The 26,287-nt window shown below is 39.5% G+C and overlaps 1 protein-coding gene across 1 annotated transcript in view; it reads left to right on the top strand.

Annotated features, from left to right (window-relative positions):
• The first annotated feature begins 4,884 nt into the window (after positions 1 to 4,884).
• The window catches only part of LOC121947832 (C-terminal-binding protein 1), a 35,083-nt gene continuing 13,680 nt past the window's right edge, over positions 4,885 to 26,287 (top strand). The window contains exons 1-3 of the mRNA XM_042492970.1: positions 4,885 to 5,113; positions 19,808 to 19,962; positions 23,800 to 23,944. Of these exons, the coding sequence (XP_042348904.1) occupies positions 5,074 to 5,113; positions 19,808 to 19,962; positions 23,800 to 23,944 (340 nt within the window). The 5' untranslated portion in view covers positions 4,885 to 5,073. The remainder of the gene's footprint in view (positions 5,114 to 19,807; positions 19,963 to 23,799; positions 23,945 to 26,287) is intronic.

Genomic DNA, 26,287 nt, shown 5'->3' with positions numbered 1-26,287 from the left:
TTGAACATTATTCACGCTTCAGTACATGGGATTTTTCTTGCCTCAAATTTAATCGAAAACAGATTTTGTGTAGGTGTTTATAGTGTTGAGGTTAAAAAAAAATAAAAGAGGAACAAGTCTGAAACCCAAAGGGGAGCTTCAGGTCTGTTCAGAGCGGCTGCCACAGTCCGCTGTAATTCAAAAGGTCACTTCAAGTCGACTTCTGCATGACAAACACAAAAGGGTTTTTCCCACTTCCCCCACTCCACTGCTGCCAGACAGATCTGAAACTTCCTCCTTTCCTACCGATCAGTGCTGCTGAGGGTGTAAAAGCCACAGTAGGTGGTGACTTTGATAAAAGATATATTTTTGTTCTGTATACTTAAAACCGTTACAGCTGTCACATAGTGACTGAAGTATGACATAGATAATCTGTTTAAGTGTTTCTAATGGCATTTGGAAACATTAGAGTGGCTTTTTGGAGGTTGAGGGAGCTACGGGACCTGAAAGGATTCAAAAAGCCCTGCACTTCTTTTCAATCACTTACAAAACAATTTTATAGACTTGGTTTTATGTGATGTTGTCTATTTTAATTTTACTTTAATTCTTTTTTTAATTGGTGTAATTTATTCATCTATTTATTTTTTTTATCATTTCATTAATTTATTTTTTATTCTGTGCCGGCCGTGTTTAATTATATTACTAGTACTATTATTTCAGTGTTTACTGCAAATTTTCTTCGAACAGTATTTATTGATATTGGGATGGGTTGCTGTTGTTATTTTTGTTTTGTGATTGTTTCTCTCTTTTGTCTCTTTTTGGCTCTTTTAGTCATGTTACGTCTGCGAGAAACTCCTTCCTCACCACTATCACCAAATGCTTTTTCATTGGGGAACTGTTAGGTCTCTTTAAATTAAGGTGCAGGGTATGATGCTGGACCTGCTCTACGTGAAAAGTTTCTGGGGAACTTTTGTTTTGGTTCAGTATCCCAGTAAGACCGTCCTGATGACGTGAGCTCAACATTATGTTTCTCTCTTTGTATCAGTCTGGACTCTCTGCCGCCCCAAACACTTTCCAGAGCACAAAATCTCACCGTAGCTGAAAGCGTAGGCAGCCAATCAGGGACTGCCTTACAGGTGATGACGTAGCACGCAGGCAAGTCTTTCCAGCTTTCCGTTTTACACAGACCTCAGAGGCGAGACTACTCTGTCCCTCCTTTCTGTGATCGGACATTATACGCAGAACAGCAAGGCAGCATAACGGTGTGATATTCCCGCCTTTATGCAATTCTTTAGATCGCATTTTGCTTTACCTCTACAGTTATAGTAGTTTCGGTGTTCACATCATGTTGTGAGGAATAACTGAGTCGGGCCCTCTCCCACAGTGACTCCCCTGTCTGGTGTTGACATCATTAAATGAACACGCCTACAGTCACACCGGCTGCCGCTGGTATTCACCTGCAGCACTTTACACTGTAAGCAGCAGCCACAGAACAGGCCACTGTGAGCCTCACGCTACATGTACCCATGCTGACTCCTCGTTAGGCATAACTCCCATCAGATCCCTCTGCTCTCTGACTCAGTGCCATCGACAGTGAGGTAAGAGACGGTGACGAACCTAACAGCTGGAGATTCCAGTTGGATTATTTTATCAAAGAAAAAGCCTGCGGCTCGGCACTATCTACTCTTTACAGCGAGCCAGAATTTCTACCTAAAGCCCTGCTTCATTGTCTAAATAAAGCAAAAAACATGGAGGAGCATGTACCTCACTTTGCTTTGAAGATTAAATGTAATTTTCAAGCTAAATATGTAACCAGAGTCTGACAGGAAAGGTTGAAGATGAACTGTGGGGGTGACGGCATGCGACAAAGGTCACGAGTCGGCCTATTGACGGTGTTGCAAACAACTGTTTCTCTGACCCTGCGCCTCGTTTTGGATCTGAACAGTTCACCCACTGGCTGTCTGTGACATTTACCAATAGTGAGGATGTGATGTAACCATCATTGCTGTTAAACTAGGTTAGGCCCTGGCAGTTAGAGGGGCGTCTGAGGCTGCTTATATCACTGTGGTTATCAAGTGGCCAAGTGTAGATGAGAGTTACTGTAACACCAGCGCTGCAGGAACAGAAGGAGCCAGAGCGAGTGGATAGGTGTTATCCAGACCAGAGCACAGACATGGAGAGCTGAAGAGATTAAAGTGATTTCATGATTAAAAACACTGCCTGCCATATTTACACGCATAACAAGGGAAGACAAAGCCCACGATGCCACTTTATAGGTAACACTTTGCCCTATGCTGATGTTAGCACTCCAGCGTTAAAGGGACCATTCGGATGTTTTGAGGTGTGCTTGTATGAGATAATCATCCACAGTCACTGTACGACCTACAGGAGATGATGGTCGAGAAGCAGGCTGGAGCCCGACATAGAAGCTAAGCAGTGTACTGCTGTGGATGAGACCAGCTACAAAATGTATTTCAGCCACCTAAAAATGAATTATCAGGCAAAGTGTACCCTTTATTGAGAATATTTACATTGCTGAGGTTAATATAATACTTTCTTCAGTGCCAGACTCCATTGAGAAAAACAGAAATTTAACATCACTGAACACAGAAGCTGCTGCCTAAATCTGTCTGTTTGTGTTATTGCGTTATTACCCACTTAGTCATTATAGCTACATTACTGATGATTATTTATCAATATTTTTACTGTGTAAATGTTTTGTGAAAGCACTAATGGTCAATCCTGCAATATTGTCGCAATATCGATATTGAGGTATTTGGTCAAAAATATCACGATATTTGTTTTAATTCATATCGCCCATCGCCAAAATCAAAACATCATTGTCTGTCTTGTTATTGTTTTGATTGAGAAATGGCATTATTTAATACTCTGGGTGTAAAACTTGGTCACAATTGAGATTTTTGTTTTGTCTAAATTTAATGTTAACATTGTCAGTTAAAAGACTCACAAAATGTTTTAAACAGGCTGCACGCAGAGTTTGACATGCTGCTGACATGAATTGTGACTTCTTTGTCTATTGTTTTATTTATTGACATTATTTTGAATATAATTTTTTGGCACAATCATTATTGATACTGAAATGTAAATTTTTATTGTGATAACATTTTTAACCATATCACCCAGCCCTACCAAAGTCTTATAAAAAAATATATATATATATAAAAAACTAACCAATCAAGGCAACAACAACATCAACATCTAACCCTAACCCTATACCAGCAGCAAAATATCTATTTTTGTCAATGGTCTGGCCTTACGCAGAGAGGTTAGAGAGCTTGGAGAGATAATGGTTTCAGTTCCTTTGGAAATACGCTACTGCCGAAATGCATGTACTGTAATACACTGAATATGGAAAAGTACCTCAAACAACTTCACTTCAAAAGATCCACACTACCACTTTATCATTCTACGTTTAAGAGTTAATGGATATCATAAATATTTCTATAGGAATTAAGATTTAGTTAAAAATAAATAAATAAAATGAGTCTCAGATTAAACAGACAAATTGCTATCTGTTGCAAAGTACATAAGTAATAAAATCGTATGTGATATTATGTTTTTTTTAAATTTTTATTTCTATTAATTTAACTTTTTACATTTTTTATGTAGGGAAAATAACTTTAAATGTATTTATTTATTTAATTTGTAACTGTAAAAACTAAGGCCAATTTCAGTAGTTCTATGATTTCTAACAGGTTAAAGTTTAAAAGTCTGCTTCATATTCCCACTTATCATTCAATACATATTTAAATATTTAATTCTCAGAACTCTATTCTAAGTATTCTGCCTGAGGATTTCTTCTTATGCTTAAACGTCCCTGACAGCTGACATATTATTTTACAAGAGAAGATGTTTCAGGAACTTTAGTTTAGTAACAGTTTTGTCCAACTCTGTAGCAGTAATAACTTAAGTAATGTTGGTTTTCATTTGCATGATTAATGGATGTCAGATTAATGGATATCAGACATTACAAAAAGTGGATGGACTATATCACAAAATACTACAAAGACTTGCATTCAAAGATTCAACCAGAATATGATAAATAACAGATTTTACCCAATAACTGGTGGAGTAGACAATACAATACCATATAAAAAGAAAGTATTCCTGGATTAATGACTGGCATTGGTACAAGTGTCTGTATAGAAATGGGGTGCAAATGCAGCACATTTTATCCCCCCAGAAATTCTTTAGGTGCGATGTATTATTTAGTGCTGGCTAAATGAAGTGTGAATGGTTTAATGGTCATTAGTAGTTGAAATAACTCACATATTTTCACGTTTAAATGTCCTGAAAGAACACTTGGATCTGAAACTGTGTAACTGCACAAGTAACACAAGTAAACTTAGAAAGTAAAATTAGAAGCAATTAAGTTTGCTTGGGAAAACACGCTGATTAAAGTGTCAAAACATGTTCTTGCTCATTACAATTAAGTTTTATGAGCTTTTTAATTGTTTTCCTGCCGTCACATAGAACAAGTTTTTCCTCTCTTGCTTCAGACTTGTAATTGCATAACTCTCTTTCTCTTTTTCCCTCCCTGTCGTCTTTCAGGAAACAAAAGATGAATTTTGGCTGGCGTTAGCTCCTCCCCATTCCTGCTCTCTCAAACACACACACACACACACACTCTCTCTCACTTCTTCCTCCCCGCCATCTCTTTTACACTCTTGCTCTCCCTGTAAATGCAGCAGTGCTTGCATTCAGTGTGTGTGTGTGTGTGTGCAGGGTTTTTTTTCTTTTAGTGACAGAGACAGAGGGAGAGACGGAAAGACAGAGAGGTTTGCTGTAATAGAAAGTGAGAAAGGGAGGGGAGGGAGGCAGCTAGAGACGAGAGGGAGGGGTAAGACAGATAGAGAGAGCGGGCGAGCAAAGGGGACGGAAGGGAGGGGAGAGAGAGGGAGAGAGAAAAGAGGGGGAGCACATGTGTATGCTTGTCACTAAGGGGCTGGGAGAAGGACTAAGGGAAGCGAGGTAGCTGGCCACAGCCGCCATATGCTGACTGGATTCCTGTTCATGTCTGCTGTGTGAAGACTGTAGGTTTCTGTTGTGTGCTGGCCGGCCGGGGAACGCACCATGGGAAGCTCACATCTCCTCAACAAAGGCATGCCTCTAGGTAAACAACTAGCACTCTGCTTTTATGTGGGAACTGTGTGTGTGTGTGTGTGTGTGTGTGTCTAATGTGTGTGTGTGCCAATATTTATGAACTCAGTGTACATTATTGTGCCTTCCCCTCCCCCTTCTCTCTCTTCCTCTCCCTTTTTCCGTCTCCTCCTCCTCCTCTTCTTAATTCTCACTCACTCTATTATCTTTTTTTTATCGCTCAGCCTCTCTCTGAATGGTTAGCCTTTTCTCTAGCTTCCCAGTGTGTGTGTGCGTGTGTGTGTGTGTGTGTGTGTGTGTGTGTGTGAAGAGGCAAATCTCTGCCATTGAAGGGCTGCTTGAACACCTCCATTTGTGGCGACAGAAATAGATCTCGCTCTCCTTCGAGGGCTAGCAAGGACATGACACATATTTCCCTTTTCATTGTGCTTCTTTTTACGGAGAGCGGTTGCCTTGACACACACACACACACACACACACACACACAAATCACACACACGCACAAACACACACGCAGGGAACTCGACTTACAAAATATTCAAGTATGCACATGCACAGCCGGATTCACAAGCAGGTGACAGATGCTACTTGTGATAGAGGCTGGAAAAGACTGTTCTAGAAAATGGGATCAAGGTGCTGAGGAGTAAGAAAGGGGGGAGTTTGGGTGTGGAGCACGAGGAGGAGGAGGAGGTGGAAGAGGAGGGTGTGAGGATAAATGATCATCAGCCCTGAAGCAGAATCATCTGTGGTCACCTAAATCTGGATCTGCGGAGACGTTTCTTCCCCAAAAAGAAACTGTGGAGATTGTAATCTGTGATGTCATCAACAGGCTGCGGGCTGTGTCTCTTGATGACATCAAAGATTAAAGTTGCAGCTCTGATCTTTTTCCTCCGCTCCCCCTCTTCTTCTTTATTTTCACGGTCTCCACATCCGCCCCAAGTAATGCCCCAACAGCTGAAGGAATCCAAGGTCACGGGAGTAACGACTGAATTATGTCTCAGGGAGGACTGCCCTTTTTTTAAGACGCACAAATCACCGCCAGTCAATAATCGTCAAACTCATCCGGTCATCGGATCGGTTTCGACACACACTGGAGATCACTGAACCTTTCAGAGATGATTTAAAATCAGTTTGTCGTGCCCGGCTGATTGATGGATGTGTTGATTCATGTTTGGGAAGGCACGGGTGCTCTGATCTACGAGCGTCGAGTCACGTCTAATCTGATTAGAAAGGCCTCCATCAGTGACACAAACAAACGCCAGTCAATCTCTCCCCCCGATAAAGATCAGATTTGCTGGACAGAATTCAATCTTATTGCTCAGTTGGAGACTTGTTTGCATGATTTGACTTGAATTTATAGAACCGTCGTTCAAGCTGATTAACAGGTACGGTGTGATGTGATGGTGCCTAATAGCTGCAGGCAGTTTCCTGAGGAAACTCCATATAGATGCTTCATCATGTCAAAGGACACACTCAAGCAAACTACTCATGTTGTGACTCGTTGTCGGCTATGAGTCATGAAACACACCTGCATGACACAGATCAAATATAGGTTGTAACAGCAATAAACGTGTTTTAGTGAATTATTTGTTGTCTTGAAAAAAATTAAACATTGAGTTATCTTTGCATATCCAGAACACAACAGATCTGTTTTGGGAATGTTAAAGGAGGAGTATGTGGGATTTAATGGCATCTGGCGATGAGGATTGCAGTCTGCAACCAGCTGAAACTTCTCCCAGTGAGGATTCCTTCAATATTCATTGCTCGGGAGGTTTATACCAGTAGCCAAACTGTCCACAGAGGTCTCTCCCTCTCAAAAACAAACGGAGCGGGCAGGGTTTCTCACGCATTCATTTATTTGTGGCGGCATGCCACTATCAAAACATCTGCCACCACAAATAGATTTTCTATTTTTGGAGCTGGACTGTTCATCAGGCGTGCGGGTGGATTATACATACTGATTATTTATAGCACTGCACTGTTGGAGCGCAGAGCGTACTCTGAGCACACATGGAGCAGCAGAACATCAGGCACATTGACAGTGAAACTTAACCAAACATTGAAACTCCTGGATAAAAAATCTATGATTTTCCGAGGTTGTTTGGTTTGTCGCGGAGGGGCTTCAAACTGCTCTATCAGGAACAACACAACACACATCGAAAACACAACAATTCTTATATTCAGATGGTTATACACTAAAGAAAACATATGTATTATATTATATCCTATGTCTGCCTATATACTGTAGCTCCCCAAATCCCACACACTGGACCTTTAAAAAGAGGTTTCAGGTTATTTTAATACATTTTTACCTACCATTGTACGCTGCTAAAACTGAATTTTTTTATTCCATAGCTCCCATTTAAATTTTATCCACCCGCTTTACAAAATGAGCATGTTGAGATGAGCATTTGATTGAAGCACGGACTCATAAGCCTGACTATTGTATAAAAGAAAGAGACACCTAAGCAGGTATAATTGACAGCTCTTGGAAATCTATAAAGCATTAAGTGCTCAGCAAAGAGACTGCGCGCACTGACAACCATTGAAAGGCTTAGTCTATTATATCTAATGCACACAAGAAAAAGCTCGAGCAGCAGTCAGTGAAAGATCTACCAGCCACCACTGAAAGGCTGGACATTTAAAGGCACAACATACACATTGACGGTAAACCATTATAATTATTTAGATTTAAGTACTTGAAAACGACACGTGCCTTTTTATTGAGAAAAACTATTCTAAACGGGCAAGATAATTGAGAAGCATAACAGTCTAGACAGGTGGTAAAATAACAGGCCTGCAATGTTACATCCCAAAACAACAATTACCAGGTAGGCTATAATTCACCTTAATGAGAAGCACAAATGCATTGTTGTTGTTAATTTATGTGTTTGCAGAGTCAGGTGAGTCTGTCTGCGGACAGCAGCAGCGAGCTCTCAGCAGCCTGCAGGCTGATTGATGTCATCAGGCACAAATTTGTATCCACTGTCTGCACTCATATTTTATTAATTATTACATCATTTTGAACGGGGACAATCTCTTTGTTAATTTAGATCATTTTCATCAAAAAGATGTGAAAAAGTAAAAATGTGGTAGGCCGAGTAAAGTATGTGCATCTGCGCCTGTTGACTGACTGACTGTCGCTGTGCTGTGATCACACTTTACAGCTGCGTCGATCAATCCACCGGTTTTCAATTTAATTGACTTTTTTTTTTAAATGTTTTTTATTTCTGTTTCTCATTACCATCTGTCTTCTTTCTAATGAAATCTTCTGTCTGATCTCTTGTTTTTATTCTACCTTAATTTCTGTTGGCATTATTGTTATATTGCCTCTGGGGTATCTTGCTTCTGCTTTGCTTTGCTTGTCAAAGCACTTTGGTAACTCTGTTTTCAAAGGTGCTGTATAAATAACGTTACAATACTACTACTACTAATAATAATAATTGTTATATTAACAGCGATGATAATAATAACAAAACCATTATAAAAATAATGAATTAATCATTAATTTTTAAAAGAAAAATGTCTCATCTACCAAAAAACTCGAGCTGCAAGGATTAATCTATTAAATGCTTAGTTGTCAACTATTAAACTGCCAACTAATTTTAAAATCTGTGAATTGGTTTGTGTAATTTTTTAAGAAAAAATAGTAAAAATTCTCTGATTTGAGCTTCTTAAATGTGAATATTTTCTGTTTTTTTTACTCCTCTATGACAGTAAACTGATACCTTTTGGTTGTGGGCAAAACAAGACAATTAAAGACATTGTCACTCTATAGACCAAAACACAAAAACGGATTACTCGATAAAATAATCAAAAGATTAATCGCTAATGAAAATAATTGTTATTGCAACCCGATAACACAGATAAGTGAGTATAAAATAAATTCAATGTACTGAATTCTCTCAACTAGGCACTCTTACTCAAAAACAGTAATAAACATTCACGCTGACTAATAAATGAAACAAGTATATGAAATAAAAAACAGTCATTTACTTAAAGACCCCCTGTGAGCTCTTGCATGCCAGTTTGGGAATCCTTAATCTACATACAATAAATGCCTCACAGACTTAATAATCCATTCATGGGCCACATTCGTTCCAGAGTATCCAAACTGACCCCAATCCAATTGAACCTTCAAAGTGATTGGGACTTTCTAACGCATATTAACAGTTAATCCAATATAACAGGCCGACGGCCATACAATAATCCAGTTAGGGCCTGTATTTAAGTACAGTAGTTCCTGCAGTGCAAGTATTGTTTAAGACTGTGCATCTTAACCTTTTTGGTTTGAGTCAGCTTAGAAATCTGCAGTGCCTACTGATGACACCCATCACACCGGACACGTAGAGCTGTGAAGATATATTTTCCACTTTTCAGGTTGTAAATTTGATTCACCCCTAGATGCTTGAAAATTATAAGGTGGTTTTACTGTGGAAAACTGCTACAAAATCTAATTAATTAAACATGAGTCCTTTTGACACAGAGAATGCGCTTCATGGTTGCTACAAAGTCCTTTAAGTACTTCGCCTCTGCATTTTTACACAGAGTCAAACCACGGCAGCATCATGACGCTCCAGTGTATGATTTTAGACAGCATGCTGGCATCATGGAAACAAAAGTTAAACACATTGGCGTTGGCCTCTGACGATTCAGCAGCGGTTATAAACTATTGCAAAGTCCCGGATGTTAGAAAAAGTGGTAGTCCGACTAAAACTGTACTTTTAAAATACATGTAAATATCTTAGCTCAACTGAAATCGTACTAAGTTGAATTTCTCGAACTGGACAAGCACACCTAGATAATGTGGTTGGGGGTTGATTTACTCTTTCTTTTCTTTCTTATACGCCTCAGTTGGACCTGAACTAGCCTAGACATTCAGCACTAAGCTTTGACCCAGGAGTTTCACAGCATATATACGTAGGAGAAAGCCAGGAAAGACAAAAGAAGGATAAAAAGAAAAGAGAACCCCTCTGCTGCTTGCTTATTAAAAACAGGGAAAAATGCCACCTACCATGGCAGAGTCGGACATACTTCCTTCAATAGTGCCTGTATAACGGGACAAGGACAGTAGTCCAACTAAATTATCTAATTGAGGTATAACTGTAGCTCAACAAAACTGCACGTCAACGGGCTGATTGTTTTCCCAATTTGTGAACAATCGTGGCCACTGTTCCTCACGCTGTTGCTCCTGTCCTGTTGGCTGTCCCTTTTTACATAGACCTTTATTCAGCGCTTTTAATACCTTTGCTGCAGGCTTAAATACAAGACAATCTGTCCCCCTATTCTGCGATTTTACCTTTTAAACAGAACGGTGAGGCGGCATAACAGCGAGATATTCCCGCCTTGAACAGGAAGTGTAAAAAGAGCTATATTTATGTGCTGTCTAATTAAACGGAAAGGGTGCATATCCAGCCTGCAGTGTTTTTTTTCCCGTGACCCTCATGGTCTGTGATTCAGTGCAGGATTGTGTGGGCGGCTGCTACCTGCACAGCTTTATTGATCTGTTACTACAAAGCTGAAAATAGTGCTTTTTAAATCATAACTGTCTCTATTCATCCTCAATCTGATAAAAGAGCAAGTTTTTAAAATTGACAGACCAGTAAATATGCACAAAGGTGAAACACAGCAGCTATAATTTGCATATTTAAACTTAAACTCAGAATTGGTTGCCACACATCTGATCTGCTGCCAGACATTGTTGTTGGCGTTCCCTCAATTGATATCTTCTTGTCTGTTGTGCTGCTGGTGTCTTCAGTACTTGGAGCAAAAAGCTGACAAACTGGCTTTCTGATAGAGTGCATGCAACTTAAGGCCTCGTGTGTGTGTGTGGGTACACCAGTCTCTGTGTGTGTGAGAGAGAGAGAGAAAGATAGGACCTGCATGGTGATTATTTCTCTGTGTAAGCACTTGTATGTGTCATATTTCACCACATATTAGTCGTGTCAACCTGCATGGATTGCTGTGCTGAGTGTGCACCTGTATTTCTGTGTATGTGGGTGGTTCACAATGTGAGTGTGTGGTGGTGAGGGATATGTCCGTCTTCTTTCCTCCCTGAAGTGCAGGTAGAAAGAGCTACAAAAAAAAAGAAAGAATAAAAGACTGCAGAAACATTGTACCCGGACATTCAGGCGTTTTTTAAGCGTATAAATGCAACGATGATATAAAAATGTATCTTTTCCTGTCGCTAGAGAGACGGACGGGACAGGAGGAAAAAAAAGAAAAAATGGCAAGGGAGATAAAAAAAGCCTGGGGAAACGAGACTGAAATGAGAACTGGAGATCTGAAAATGAATCTACAAGAGATGAAGGGATGGCGAGATCAACACTGAGGGGGAAACTGACGAGGGGCTTTTTAACAACGCCATGTTGCTGCATGCCAGGGGATCCAGTGACATTATAAATCAGCCGTGCAGTGGTCGGTTGCCACAGTTGCAGGGTGCTGACTGATCACAGGTGCCGAAAGCGACGCTGTCCTCTGCTCTCGCTTGCACAGTGAAAAACACAAACACTGTATCTGAAATGTGAGTGCGTCATCTTGCCGAGGTTCAATTTCAGTTCACTCGAGAAAAGAGGTTTAATTCAGGAAGCTTTGATCATAAAATATATGAAAGGCCCGAGTGTTAAACTGAGAAGTGTTTACTGCTGTCACATTCAAAACAAAATGCATGAATATAGTGATGCAATTTAGTATTATTTTCATTATCAACTCGTCACCTTACTGTTTTCCTGATTCACTGATGAATTGTTTGGTCTATAAAATGTTAGAAAATGGGGAAAAAATGTCTTGTTCTGTCTGACCATCAGTCCAAAACCCAAAGATGTTCAACTTACAATGATCTAAAGAGAGAAAAGTAGCACATCCTCATGTTTTAGATGCTGGATCTAGCAAATACTTAACCGACTGACTGACTTATACTGCGGCAAGGACACAGCCTCTGTACATGGGCACGCGCTCTATCCAGTGAGCCACCAGACGCCCCTAAATATTTTCAAAATGTTTTGATCCATAAAAATTAGAGAATCCCAAAGTTTTACAGCCAAAAAGTTAATGACTTCAAATGTCCTTTTCAAACCAACGTCAACCAAGTCAAATGACTCTGACTAATTGTTTAATCAACTTATTGTTTCGGCTCAACAGCTTCATATTTTACTGAAACTAGACCAACAGATGCTCTAGAAATGAAACCCCGTGTTCTAAGAGTTCGCGGTGACACACCCCTGTCGTGGTTCTTTAGTGTCGGGCCTTGCAGCTTGTTTTTGGCAGATCCCTCTCTGCCGAGGCTGGCAGACTTCCCGGTGACCGGCACATTTAAAACACATGAAAACCGCAGATCTCTGCCATCGTCTCTGCTGACTGACAGTCCCAAAACATTGTCTCGTTCCTCTGGGACAAAAATCCAGCTGTTCTTGTGAGCCGGTCAATGACAGCTGGATCCAGGCAGGCTGCAGGGCTTTCCCACTGGCTCGCATGATTCAGTCCCAGCAGTCTTTGGCAGATGCTTTTTTCCATCTCTAAATGTCAGTCAAACAGATTTGGCATCATGTTGGTCTGATTACAAATTTTCCACAGTTTCCATATTGGGGCATGTGATTTAGCCTTAAGCACACATTGCAAAAGCAGAGTTGGTAACATGCAGATGGTAATTTGTGTTTTAGTGAACAATTATCACCAATGAAACTGTCTGTTTTTCAATTTTTTATGTTGCATTTGCTGCAAATCATTCTTGGTGCATTGCCTCTAAATATTTACCAAATACAATAGAGAATCTGAATAAAAGTTGAAGAGAAACCCTGAATAGATGGTGAGCGCAGAGCTGGAGCTGAGGCCCCGCTGGCTGTCGAGAGGCCTGTTTGCACTGTGAAAGCTCCCAGCAGTCACCCGGCCCCGGGGCAGTGGAGGGGGAGAGAGTCGAGTATTGAATATAATGAGAGCAGGACAGACATGGAAGAGGTTTCAGAGTTTAGGAAGCGAGCAGAGTGAAGCATATTATTTAATATAATGAAGAGTTTAATGACTGTTTAATGTGTCTAGAAAGTGAGAAAATACATAAAATAAAAGAGACGGGGAGATAACAGCCATTTAAATTTGTTTGATTTCCGAGCAGAGAGAGTGCATTAATACTCACAGAGGTTTGTGTGTGTGTGTGGGAGAGACGGAGAGTGAATGGATGGGTGTTTTATCATATATAGTACTACTCAGCAGTCAGTAGTGCTGGTCCTCCCAAGGTCATGCTCGGTGCTGGAATGAGAGCTATTTCCTCCCTCTCTCTGACCAAGTGTGAGCCGGAGAAATGTCTGGAATCTCTGCTACTCTCCAAAAACGCCACTCTGCCGCACAACTGATTTGACTCACCAGATTTCCCCTCATTTTGTGCAAGTGAACAACGTGCCTATTTCATTACAAACGCCATCTCTGACTCACGCTTTATTCTCAAGTGTTTCTGCTCAAATGGAAGCTTTCGAAAGTCTGTAGGCTAAAATACTGTAGAGTGCGGCCGCTACAGGCGAGCGTGCTGCTCGTGATTACATCTCAGCTACAATGACGGTTGTGTTGTAGGACTGAGAGTACATTTTGCTGTTGTTGAATTCCAATTTCTCAGCTATGCACCATTGATTTCGTATTGATGTGTAAGTGCAGTGGCCTCCAGGCAAATCCTATTATGGAAAGCTAATGTTTTACCAGCTCATAGAAGGCATTGTGAGCAGGATTCGAGTTTCACCTTATTGGTCTTAGTGCGCTGTGGGAGCTGCTTCATCAGATCAGGTTTCATGCTGGAATCTGATGATCTAGATAAGAAGACAATGCAGAGATTGAGCGATGGATTGGGATAAACTGTGCTTGCTTCTCTGCAGCTTGAGTATTTAAAAAATGATGTTTATCAATGTTTAATTTTCGTCTAACACTGAAGTGCTTTTATCTTCATACAGTTAAGTTCGAGCTGTGTATAAAGTATATATATAAAAAGTATATAAAAAGCAAAAACTAGGATTTTAACATTTATGTCACACTGTAACCTCTAATAATTAAAAACTTGTTTACTATAAGTATTCTCAGATAAGTTTCTAATCATCAAACAGAAGAAGACTTTGAAAAGACAAAAGTCTGATACCCTCTCGCATCTAAAAACAACACAAGTTTTCAGTCACACACTGAAGGATTTTGCAAAGACTGGGGATCTTGCAGGGTCACGTTTTGCAATGAAAAAATAAATTCTTTATGAGATTATTTCCCATCCTGCTCCTGAGAAGAATTACGCCAAACTACCTTTAACAAATATGATATATAAACAATTCCTTACATGACCACAAAACACACAACTCTAGAAACACAAGACAAAAAGCCTCATATGTCGACAGTTTTCTCGTCAATTCAGCATCAATACAATCTATAAAGATAAACTGTATTTACTTAAAAGCTTTACATTTTGGGTTTCATTTCCTCAACTTGCTACCAGCTAGGGGTGGGCGATATAGCTCTAAAATAAATCACAATATTATGATATAATTGATGATATGACAAATCACTGAAAAAACCAAACCTATTTTATTCATTTCAAGAACATCATTTTCTACAAATAAGTGCGAGAGTTTTAAATGTCAGAATAAAGATGGCCTTCAAATTTTCAGTGCAGAGCTAGTAGCAATTTTGCTTTCAGCCATGTTTGCTGTTGTTGCCATGCGTATAATAGTAAGACATCATTATGTTAACATGTCGGGATATTTCCATTAGTAGTATTTAGATGAGCCAAGACTTAAAACTTAGGATAATACTAAATGTGTTTGATTTTGTCGTAACATCAAGACGAGAAAAAGACGACTTTAGACAGCTTGGACTGTTTTTTGACCACCTTATACCAAATGATCGACATCACCAAATGTGAATATCTCTGCAATCAACCTAAAACAAAATGTAACCAACACATCCATCCACAGCTTGTACTGCACATGCAAATATCTTGAATTTCTGCTTGTAAATGTATGCACTGACATACTTCATGGTTACAGTAACATGGCTCTGTGCATACTCTCCCATGCTCTCCTCGACCGCTGCATGATACATGCAGGAGGAAGTATGCATGCTGGTTTAAAAACAGCTCATAAGTACTTCATGTTGTTTACAAAAACATTTTGATGTTCTAAAAGTATTCTCCTCAATACATCTAAACACTGATGTTATTTAAACATAACAGCCTCAATATGGACACATTTCAGTTCTCTAAATACAAATTTTAAATACTTTTGCTGTAGTTAAACCCTGAACACACTGAAGCACACTGGAGCATGAAACAGATATGCATGTAAGCACTCTATACATTATTTCCCCATGCATGCAAACTCGCTCACTCAACAACCAGAGAAAACCACTGAGAGTCTGTTTTTAAATATACACCCCATTTTCAAGCCTGAGCTAAGTCGTTCTAGATAAGAGTTTGGTTTCGAAGAGAAAGAGGAAGATCATCTATCTACATTTGTCTTGGGGAAGTTTATCGCTTGCTTTTTTTCTCAGCACCTCCCTGCTTCTTATTCATGTTATTCATGCAGTTATACTTAAACACGCCTGGGAGGTGCCACACAGTCCTCACCTTCTGCTCACGGAGCTGCACCACTGGAGCAGACAGGGAGAAATACACTCCTCCAAAAACAGACACCAGTAACTAGCCATATGTAGATGATGTTACATCATGTGCATTGCAAAAGTCATTTTTGCCAGATATAAAACAATTCTTTCGATTTAGGACACTGATGCAAAATATCTGGCCTCCAATATCCAAAAGCAGCAGCGTCTCCTAAATTATTTTGTACCAATGCATAACATAAAGAAGATATCAATCAATTGCAGAAGAGATGGGGATATAAAGTGTTGGCAATGCACCTTTCTGCAAACCACAAATTATTACATTTGCACCTTTCATGCGCATTATATCAATATTTTTCTAAAGTGTAGCGTGGTGTGACGCCTGCCAAGAGGCAGACCACTGTTTGAGACCAACAAACAACAAAACCAGCATGTGTCCAGCTGCTTTTTAGTCACCAAATGTGAGTGTAGTGACCTGTCACTGTGTTTCCAGCTGTGACTTTGCCCCCAAAACCTGGTAATTTTTCCCAAAACATTATCTTTTCCACATGGTTTTTGTGCCTAAACCCAGCAAGGGTTTCCCACACATTAATTTATTTGTGGATATCTGCCACAACAGCAGCATCATTCATTAAGAGCGCTGTTGGGATAAATAAATAAATATAGTACATCAAGGGAGCAGTCAGACGCACTCACTCATTTCTGCAGCATCAGCTCCTCTCATCCATCGATCAGATCTGATCAGCTTTGATTACATCGACAGATCAATTATCCAAACCGCAGCTCCAGCTTCACAAACTGCTGTTGAGGAAAAAAAGAACTCATTAAGAGATTTAATTGTAATTCTGTGGGAAACATCACCAACCACACATTATCTACTATGCTGTTGAAATATAAAGTTTCAACTTATCTGCTAAATTATTATGTACGATGTAATGTATCCATGGCTCAGCGTATTAATGGCAACTTTTTTTTCGACATCATTTGACCTTTCATTAGCCATTCAACCTCAAAGCATGTTGCATTTGCAAAAGGATTTTAGGGCAACATTATACAACTTTTAGTTGATTGTTGAGTCTCATACCCAGGTCGTCAAATACAGATGTATTTGTTTTTGTGCTTCAACCAAATGTGTCAGTATTTGACGGCCTGGGAAATCACCTAAAAGTTGCATAATGTTGCTTTAATAAACCATAAAATTCCTTTGCGTTTCTATCCCTCTAATAGCTAAATGCATTACATTAACAACTATTTTCAGTAGATTGGCAAAAGGCATTCTAGAAAACATAAACTCACTAACAGAAATACAAATATACAGTAGATAAGGTACAAGGAAACAGATAAATTACAGTATAACTCTTCATTACAAAAACACATGACTGGAAAACACCAAAAATCAGATTATTAGTGATACAAGCTGGTAGCCTGATTCCTGCAGAGACTTGTCGTTTTAATTTATTTGGCTCATTGGCCACGTAATGATAGCTGTTGAGGGTAGAGTGTTACTCTGTTTCCCTGCCCAGGTTTGCCAATCTAATTTGAGGGTCTGGAGCTGCCAAGCTTCTGTCCACACGTCTGATTCTCTGGGATCATTGGCATTCAGACTGCAGAATGCAGATTTTCAAATGACTGTTTTAATGATTCAGCTACTTTTTCATAATAGTCCATGCGACTGGAAAACAGCCTCAAACTGGCAGGGGCAGGGAATGGCAATTGTGTATTCGTCTGGGGGTTTGAGTCGCAAAAAAAGTTTTAGGTGGAATATTTTGAGTGAAATGACGGAGGTGGTAGCTTATTTGAGATGTCAGCCTGCACTTCTCAAAAGGACAAAAGTCAGGAATGAGTGATGGGTGCAGTCGGCATCAGCAATAACAGCACAGCTCCGCACTTCTTTCAACTACAGTGTTTTAGAGGGCTGTCAAAAGTTTGCAATGTCAAAGAGACCCAATTACATACAGTGCCTCATTTCTCTGTGAATCTACAGCAGCGTGTCTTTCAGATGTCTTGGCTTGCAGTCAGTATGTCTGAAATGATTAACCCTTCAGTTACCTGAAAGGAGAGACAAAATGTGAGGTCGCAGCGGACTGCAGCGGGAGGAAATAGTCTAGCAGAACTAATGAATGCATCTCGCATCGACCACTGCTCTTGTTAAACCTGAACAACGGCCCGGTAGTGAGGTCGTCAGGCTTATCTGCGTTTTTAAATGCCACTTATCCTCCTGTAAGGCCTGGCAGCACTCTCAGGGTAATGGCTTCATCTGAAGAGATGATTTAATAAAACATCCTTCAGAATGGTTGAAGGGCTTCACTCTTACTCAGTTAATGACAGATTTAAAGTCCTGGCTGTCTCTCTTGACACAGATCTTACTGCTTCTTATGAAGTGCTCTACCTCTGTTCCTCTTTACCCAGCGGTCTGCTGGCCTTTATCACCTTTAAGAAGTATTTCACTGCTAGGAAGATGGTCTTTCTTAAAACTACCTGGCTATCTATGCAGTAGAAAGATGCAAACACTTTTGAAATTGGTGACCAGAGAAAAAAAAGAGAAAAAAAGGACTGTGCTATTCGTGTCATATTACAGTGAAACAGTATACTATAAAGTGTCATTTGAGGTGAGAAAAATGCAACTCAGTGACAGAGTATTGGTTTTTTCAGCTTCCATCTTCACTATGTGAGAAAACCATATGGTGCTCACTTCCTGTTCACAGACTCTCGCTATTACAGCTAAACAGGGCATTAAAATATGTTTCTGAAAACAGAGTATGCTTTTCAGCTTCATACTGCCACGCTCTACGTACTCTCAGAGCCAGTAAAAATGAAACCACACTGGCACTCCAGGTGACAACTGAAAGCCCTGGGCAGCCCATGTCAAGTGCTTCATCTCAAAAATGTAATACAGTGTAAAAGCAGTGGGGCAAAGGTATGGAAACAAGAATCACAGTGCCACCACACAATTTTCCCTTATCCCATTTTGATGTTGTTATTCAAACATATCAGATGAAACTCTGTTCAAAGATAATTCCAGGAAGGCTATCCACAAAGAAAACTAACAATTGAGTTCATTACACACAACAATATTCCAGGACTTTTCCAAAACTTTCAGGCATTTTACTAATTCTATGACTTTTCCAGACCTGTGAAATGAGACTGTGTGATACCATGACTGACTGACTCCACGTTTTCCATGACCGGAGGACCATGAAATTAATACTCAATTTCAACCAGGATGTGCCACATTATAGACAGCTGAGGCATAATTTTCAGCTTCAGGTTCAGCTGTTTTCTGGTCAAGATAGCCCTGTTTTGGGGTTTTTTTCCCGAGTGGCTCCCAGGAGTCACTCACGGTGCTGCACAGAGATGAGCACTCCATTCTCCATGAATATATGAGGACGCGATTAAAACCATGTGAAGAGGATGAAATACAGAAGGATACTCCTGATTATTATGGTGGTTTTTGCCTCCTGATTTTTGATTCTGTGGCTATATTTTGATCATTTCAGGGCATTTTTCAGGGGCAAGTTTTTTTTTTTGTTGTAATATTCTATTGTTGTTATACTTAACTATTTTCTACAAGCCCACCCACATTACCCGCCTCATCCATCTTTCCAAATACTGCCTGTCTCAAAGAGTCTGCAAACTTTATTAAACGTTAATTAAAGCAAAACAATAAAATCTTTAAAATAAATATGAAGTAAAACAGCTGTGAACACGACCAGCTGCTCTCTCCATGCTTATTGTCATGGTTGTCATAGCAACAGCAGAGCAGAAACATTATGGGATGCAGATGGAGCAGGACCTCATCTGTAACACACAGCAACAGCATGTCTTCAGTTTTAGATTTCATAGCTGACAAGTACGAATGCTGAAAGATTTGACCCTGCTAAACATACGTCTGAAGGTCCAATAATAATAAATCACATTTCTTCCCAACACAAGACTTCTAATTTCTCTGAGGGAGATAACAGTTGTGCAGGTGTTTCAGCAAACCAATAAGAACTTATGCTGATTAAATGTAATTCTTTATTTCCCCTGACAAAAAAAGATTATTTTCTGTTTATGTAACTCTTCTTCTTTTTCATCGCCGCTGTTTTACTGCTCATCTGACATCTTTTCTTTCTTTTCTTTGATTTAGGCATCAGGCCACCCATTATGAACGGGCCCATGCACCCGCGCCCTCTGGTAGCGCTGCTGGACGGGCGCGACTGCACTGTGGAGATGCCCATCCTGAAAGACGTAGCAACCGTGGCGTTCTGTGATGCTCAGTCCACACAGGAGATCCACGAAAAGGTAACGGACTTAATTTTGATCATACACACACACACAAACACACACACACACACACACACACACACACCATCACACATACAATCCTGCACCAGTGAATACTAACTGCAACAATCTTATAAAAATAAGGTAAGCGAGATTGCCACCAGTTCAATCAAGCTTTTACATTTGCTGTAATAGAGATGAAAGTATTGACAGATTTTTTGATTAAACACCTAAAGATCCACTGACACAGAAAGTCAGTATGTTTTATATTTTAGAGAGCATCAACAGCAATTTGCATCGAATAAACAATGATAGAGGTGTTTCTGTAACGCAGCAGCGCTCATCACAGCTAATCAGAGAGAGAAAAGAGGCGCAGCACGTCTAAAATCCAAAGCTGATGCAAAAGAACAGCAACCACGAGAGCCGCAACCCAACTCAGACAAACTCGGTTTCTTTAATTAACTAAAATTTCCTAAAAATAGAAATAAAGATATTTAAATCGTGTGGATATGCATGAAATAAACATCAATATGTCATATGTGTATAAATCCTCTCTTTTTGGGTACCATCGGGTCTTGTTTGCTGGTGTTTAAAAGTCAGTATAGAACAAAAAGTTGTATTTGCTTCACCAATATCAGCTTAATCCAACCTTCATCTTAATGTACAAATTTAGATTTAGAGTCAATCTGAAATTTTGATTTAAGGCTTCAAAACATCCCTTCAGAAATCTTTGATGTTACAGATGTTACATTAGTTAGTCTGTTTAATGATCAACCAACCAAACATTCGTCTGATTGCACAATTAAAAGCTGCAAATCCATCAGTGTGCTTCAATCCCTTCCTCCGCTTCAACGTAAGATTATTTTTATTGTCAATTAATCTGTTGATTATTTTCTTGAAACGTTCAAGACGTTCAGACGTTCTGAGGATAACGTCTTTAAATGTCTTCTTTTGTCCACACAACCCAAAAATATTCACTTTATTGTCATAAAGTAGTAAAGCAACCAGAAGTAATCACATTCATGAAACTAAAATAAGAGAAATTTGCCTTTATTTTCTTAAAAAAACAAAAAAACAAAAAAACACTCGTGAATAGATTATCAAATAAGTCAGTGATTAATTTGATAGTTTACAAATGATCCTTTAATTGTTTTATTTATTATTAAGCATCTTGTTAATAGAGAGTTGGTCTCTGATTTGGGGATAATTAGAATTTATGCTGCGTTCATGTCATATAGTGACCTTCATTATGAGTAAATTCAGTTCATGGTTCAAGTAAAACTCAGAGTCAGAAATATCAGGAATTTCTGACTGCGACAATATCCAAATGCAAATTAAAATAACCGTTGCTAATTTAGACTATTTAAATTATGCAACCACAAGGCAGTTTTGTTGTGAAGACCATCCAAATCCAGACCGAGTCATAACCAAGACCAGAGCGAATCGTTACCGAGATAAGGCCATGACTTTGAGGAGTTCAGACCGAGTCAAAACCAGCATGAGTCACACACTGCATGACATACTTTCGACAAAATGTGGAACATAAAAATCATCAACGCTCTCAGTCCTCTTCATTCGCCTCTTTTATTGCCCCACTGTATAAAAATGTGTGTGTCATGAGACAAAATAATCAAAAATTGAATTTTATGTTTGGGAATATACTGTTTTTTTATGAGCAACAAATACAGAAACCAAAAAGCTGATATCAACTTAACCATCTTATTCAAAGTTCCTTTCTGATATCCACACAGCTGTGGTCTTTACCAGTTTTTGAAATAAAATCCAGAGTCCTTTTGTCTGGGACAGAGACCGAGTAAACCTGCAGCCGAGTCAAGTCTGAGAAATGTGTTTAACCGCAGTCTCAGTGTCATTTTTCCTATTTTTGCTAGTCTTCTGACAGTATGTGAATGCAATATTTCACACTGTAAAAAAAACAACCTTAAGTTGCCACATTAAGACAATACTGGCTGTGCATTATGGAAGGGCAAAACTCAAATACTGTTTGCAAAAACTGCAAATCACATGAAAAAAAAATCAAAAGAAAGAGAAGCGAAGTTAAGAAAATGAAAGAAGAGATGGAACTTCAAATGTGGGTCATGTTCGGATCTTGCCACAGCCACTATGGATTGTAAATGGGTTTGTATGTCTGGCAGGGTTACGTCTCGTTCTGGGCGTCTGCCAGGCACACTCTCTCTGTGAGCGCGCTCAGTAGGCCACAGCGTGGGAGAAACAGATGGCTCTCCCTCGCTCTCTATCTCCTGCTCTCTCTCTCTCGCTGGCTCTCTAGAAAGCAGCCACCTCATTGTGTAATTAAAAGGGCTTCTTTATTGTAATTGAACCTCATGTCATTTTCATCCTCTCTCTCACACACGAGGAGGACGGCTGGCAACGTTCGAAAAAGATTGTGAGATTAACTGAGAACCAATTAAAAGGTGACTGAACTGGTTTTCACACACAGACACTTATTTCCATTCTGTAACAGACTTAATTTATCTGAGATGAAGTCAAAATATTTCATTTTCTAATTAAAACAATGAGCCGTCGTCCTGATGAAGAGCCGGTGAGAATCCCACAGGAATAAGATCCCTGCTGATATTCGGCAGTTTTGTTCGGTGCAGAGACACCTTATCTTGATTCCTGTGGTTATGAAAGCTTAGTTTCCATGGTAATATTCAGGAAAAGCAGCCACTCCACGCTGGCAGGAATATTAAAAAACAGGATGTGAGAATGATATAAACAGCATATCCTGGACAAAAAAAAGCACCTTAGCCAAGTTTATGGAAACATTGTGACTGTGAACTGAGTGAACTCTGCTAGTTGACAAAGTAATTTCTGCAAAGCCACACTTGACTTATGCTCACAACTACACAAACACGCTGATGACTTGACCTTTACATTTTGTCTGTATGTGCTGTATGTACTCAAAGCACGATCCTGCTATTCTGCAAACAAACACACTAAGATTTCTCCAGGTGTGTAACCACAAAGGTTAAGTAAAGCTACAGATTTAGATACTTCACATGTTGATAACTATCTATGATTTAAATAACTCAGTTTTGTCCCTTTTACACTGCCTGTTCAAGGCAGGAATATCACACCGTTACGCCACCTTACTGTTACATATATAACGTCCGACCACGGAAAGGGAGGACGGAGTCGTCTCACCTCTGAGCTGGAAACAGAGATATTGGTAATGAGGTCTGAGTGAGCAGGAAAGACATCTTCATGGGCGGCACGGATGTGACGACGTGTTATGTGTGTGACCCACAGTGGGAGATTTAAAAGGCAGCTGTTAGCATAGCAGCTAATACAAAGAAGAAACCAATGAAAGGTACCCTCAAAGCAGAGGACAATCAGCAGACAAATAACAGTGATGGTAAATTATTGTTAGCACCACATTATGTCGTTGTGTATGCTATACGTCATACTAGAAGTCATCGCTGTTGTGTTAAATGTCATGCCTGTAACACCTCTTTTGCTTCTGCGATGCCAGCATGCTGTCAAAAATCACACACTGGAGCAGCATGATGCGGCCGTTGTTTGGTTCTGTGTATAAATGCAAAGGAAGCAAAAAGAAGGGAACTTCACGGTGGCCCTATAGCGCAGTCTGTGTTTGTGGAAAGGCCCAGTGTGCTACTTCATGCTAAAGATCTACAAATCCAGCGACACACTTCATCCATGCCTCTTTTGCTTCCGGGATGCCGGCATACTGTCTAAAGTCAGACGCTGGAGCAGCATGCTGAGGCTGTTGTTAAGTTCTCTTTAAAAATGCAAAGGCGACACTTTGTAGCAGCCCTACATCGTGATCTCTGTTAAAAAGGGCTTGTGTGTGCGTGTGTGTGTGTGTGTCTACAGGTGCTGAACGAAGCTGTAGGAGCTCTGATGTACCACACCATCACTCTGATGAGAGAAGACCTGGAAAAGTTTAAAGCCCTGCGCATCATCGTCCGCATCGGCAGCGGCTATGACAACATCGACATCAAATCTGCTGGGGAGCTGGGTGAGCACACACACACACACACACACACACACACACACACACACACACACACACACACGCACACACATGCACACAAACACAGGAGCTGAGTCTATACTGGTCGTGAGCAGCTGTTACAATGTCAATATCATTAACACTCTTTATGTGTTAAACATCATCCATTAACACCAACACTCATCCATCTATCTGTTTGCTTCCAGTGCCTCATGTTTACGCTTCAGCCTTCATGGTTCCCACTGAGCAAGTTAACACTGAGAAGACTTTTTAAAAAATCACCCTCTAGATGTTTGAATTTTGGTTATTCAAGGTTGAAAAGTAAAAGTTCAGCAGACGTCTAGTCGTAGCCTAGATGAAAGAGTAAACAGAATTTGTGTATATGACAAAATATAAACATTTATATTGTAAACACGAGAGTCTGCAGTACTTTTGTTAATTATTTACAGGTTTTTAAAATATATTTAATTATTTTAAAATGTGATCTAAAATCAGGATACATGTAGTCATTAAATCCTGATTTATAACAGGGCTAAAGCTTGGAGACAATGTTTCAATGACATCTGTTGCTCAGTGGGTTAAAGGGAACGCTCACCCACAAATCAAAATTACATATTTTTCCTCTAACCTGTAGCGCTATTTATTGATCTAGATTGTTTTGGTGTGAGCTGCAGAGTGTTGGAGGTATCGGCTGTACAGATGTCTGCCTTCTCTCCAATATAATGAAACTAGAAGGCACTCTGCTTGTGCCAAAAACCCCCAAAACAAAACAAACAAACAAAAAGAAAACATTTAAACAACTCAACAGAAATGTCTCTTCAGCAATCATGACCTGGTTACTCAACATCATCCACAGACCTTTTTATGTGAGCAGTTTCATTTAGGAACTATTTTCTTTCTACCGAACTACACCCTCAAACTGCGCAGAAGGAAGTGTGCATCTACTCACAGACGAGAGGCTCGTACTCGTGTCAGTATAAGATGTAAACATTAATAGCGTCCTCCTCATAGCTGTTTGTTCTGACACTCTAACACGTATTAATAAATAACGTCTAGCCTAAATTAATGTAAGGCTTGTGTCATACAGACACGGCTGTTCCTAAAACAAACTGATGAGGTGATCCAAATTTCATGCTGCGGTCCAGCCGGAAATTTGGATTAATAAATATCACTAAAGGTAAAACGAAAAATATGCATCTGGGATTTTGGGTCGGACTGTCCCTTTAAGTAATATAGGGGACCAGTATTAATAAATGTAGAAATTGTTGCCGTGTTTTTGTTTGGAACTATTTTAGAGAAAAGCAAGTATGTCCTGTCATTTTTTCCTTCCATAATTATATGTATATAAACAGGCAAAGTAGCTCCAGGTAGCTAAAATCACAGTTCATGTTCAGCCACACATAACTTTCAATTACTCACAATTTAACTCCAGAGCTACTGACGATACCTTTTCACAGCAAGCTGCCAGCTATTTATTTGTTTCAGAGCCAAGCTGAGAGTTCACGCTGGGCTGGCTAACTGGCACAGCTAAACCGAAAGGAGCCATCGCTGATGTCATTAGTGAGAAATTTTCCTTCAGTGACAAACAAAACAAACAAAACTTATATTTTAACTGTTGTGATTGCATTGATAAGCTGTTTTGATTTCATTAAAGAAGCTAAAACCAAAAACACAGTTTACCACAAGTTTACCACAGTATGAAAAGACTCTGACTGACATCAAGATAACCTTGAAGTACCAAAAGTAAAAGTTCTCATTATGCAGAATTGCTCCTGTCAAAGTATTATGTTATAGCATTTTAACGATGCAGTTTGTCGATTGTGTTGGTAATTTTAGATACTTTGTATATTATTGGGTAAATTAGTAGTATAATACTGCATGGTATCATGTACCTGGTAACTATATCTGTCAAATACAAGTCAAATTGAGTAAATATACTTTGTGACATTGCACCTCTGAATACAGTATGTTGTAACTGAACATCTTGTGCATCAAAGATCAGCATGTACAGATTATAGTTATATATATATATAAATATATATAAATCATATCACTGAATTATAAGTAGTGATGCATTAATGTGTGTCATTACCAAAGCTGCAGCTGGTAAAGGTGGAGCAAATGTCAGATACTTTATATACTAGAACTAGTTTGTGGCTAAATCCTTTATAATAAACCCTAATTTACTGTGGATTAAAAGTAAAAAGTGCAATATTTGGCTACAAAATTCCATGGATCTTAAAATGGAAATATTCAAAAAAAATACTAGTACCTGAAAATTGTACTTAAATGGAAACTTTGGTATACTCCCATGTTTTTTGTCCAGGTGACTAACTGCAACACCAATGA

Source organism: Plectropomus leopardus, chromosome 9 (genome assembly GCF_008729295.1).
Source record: "Plectropomus leopardus isolate mb chromosome 9, YSFRI_Pleo_2.0, whole genome shotgun sequence".
Lineage (NCBI taxonomy): Eukaryota > Metazoa > Chordata > Actinopteri > Perciformes > Serranidae > Plectropomus > Plectropomus leopardus.
The sequence above is the reverse complement of the archived record's forward strand: the minus strand, read 5'-3'. Positions and strand labels throughout refer to the sequence as shown.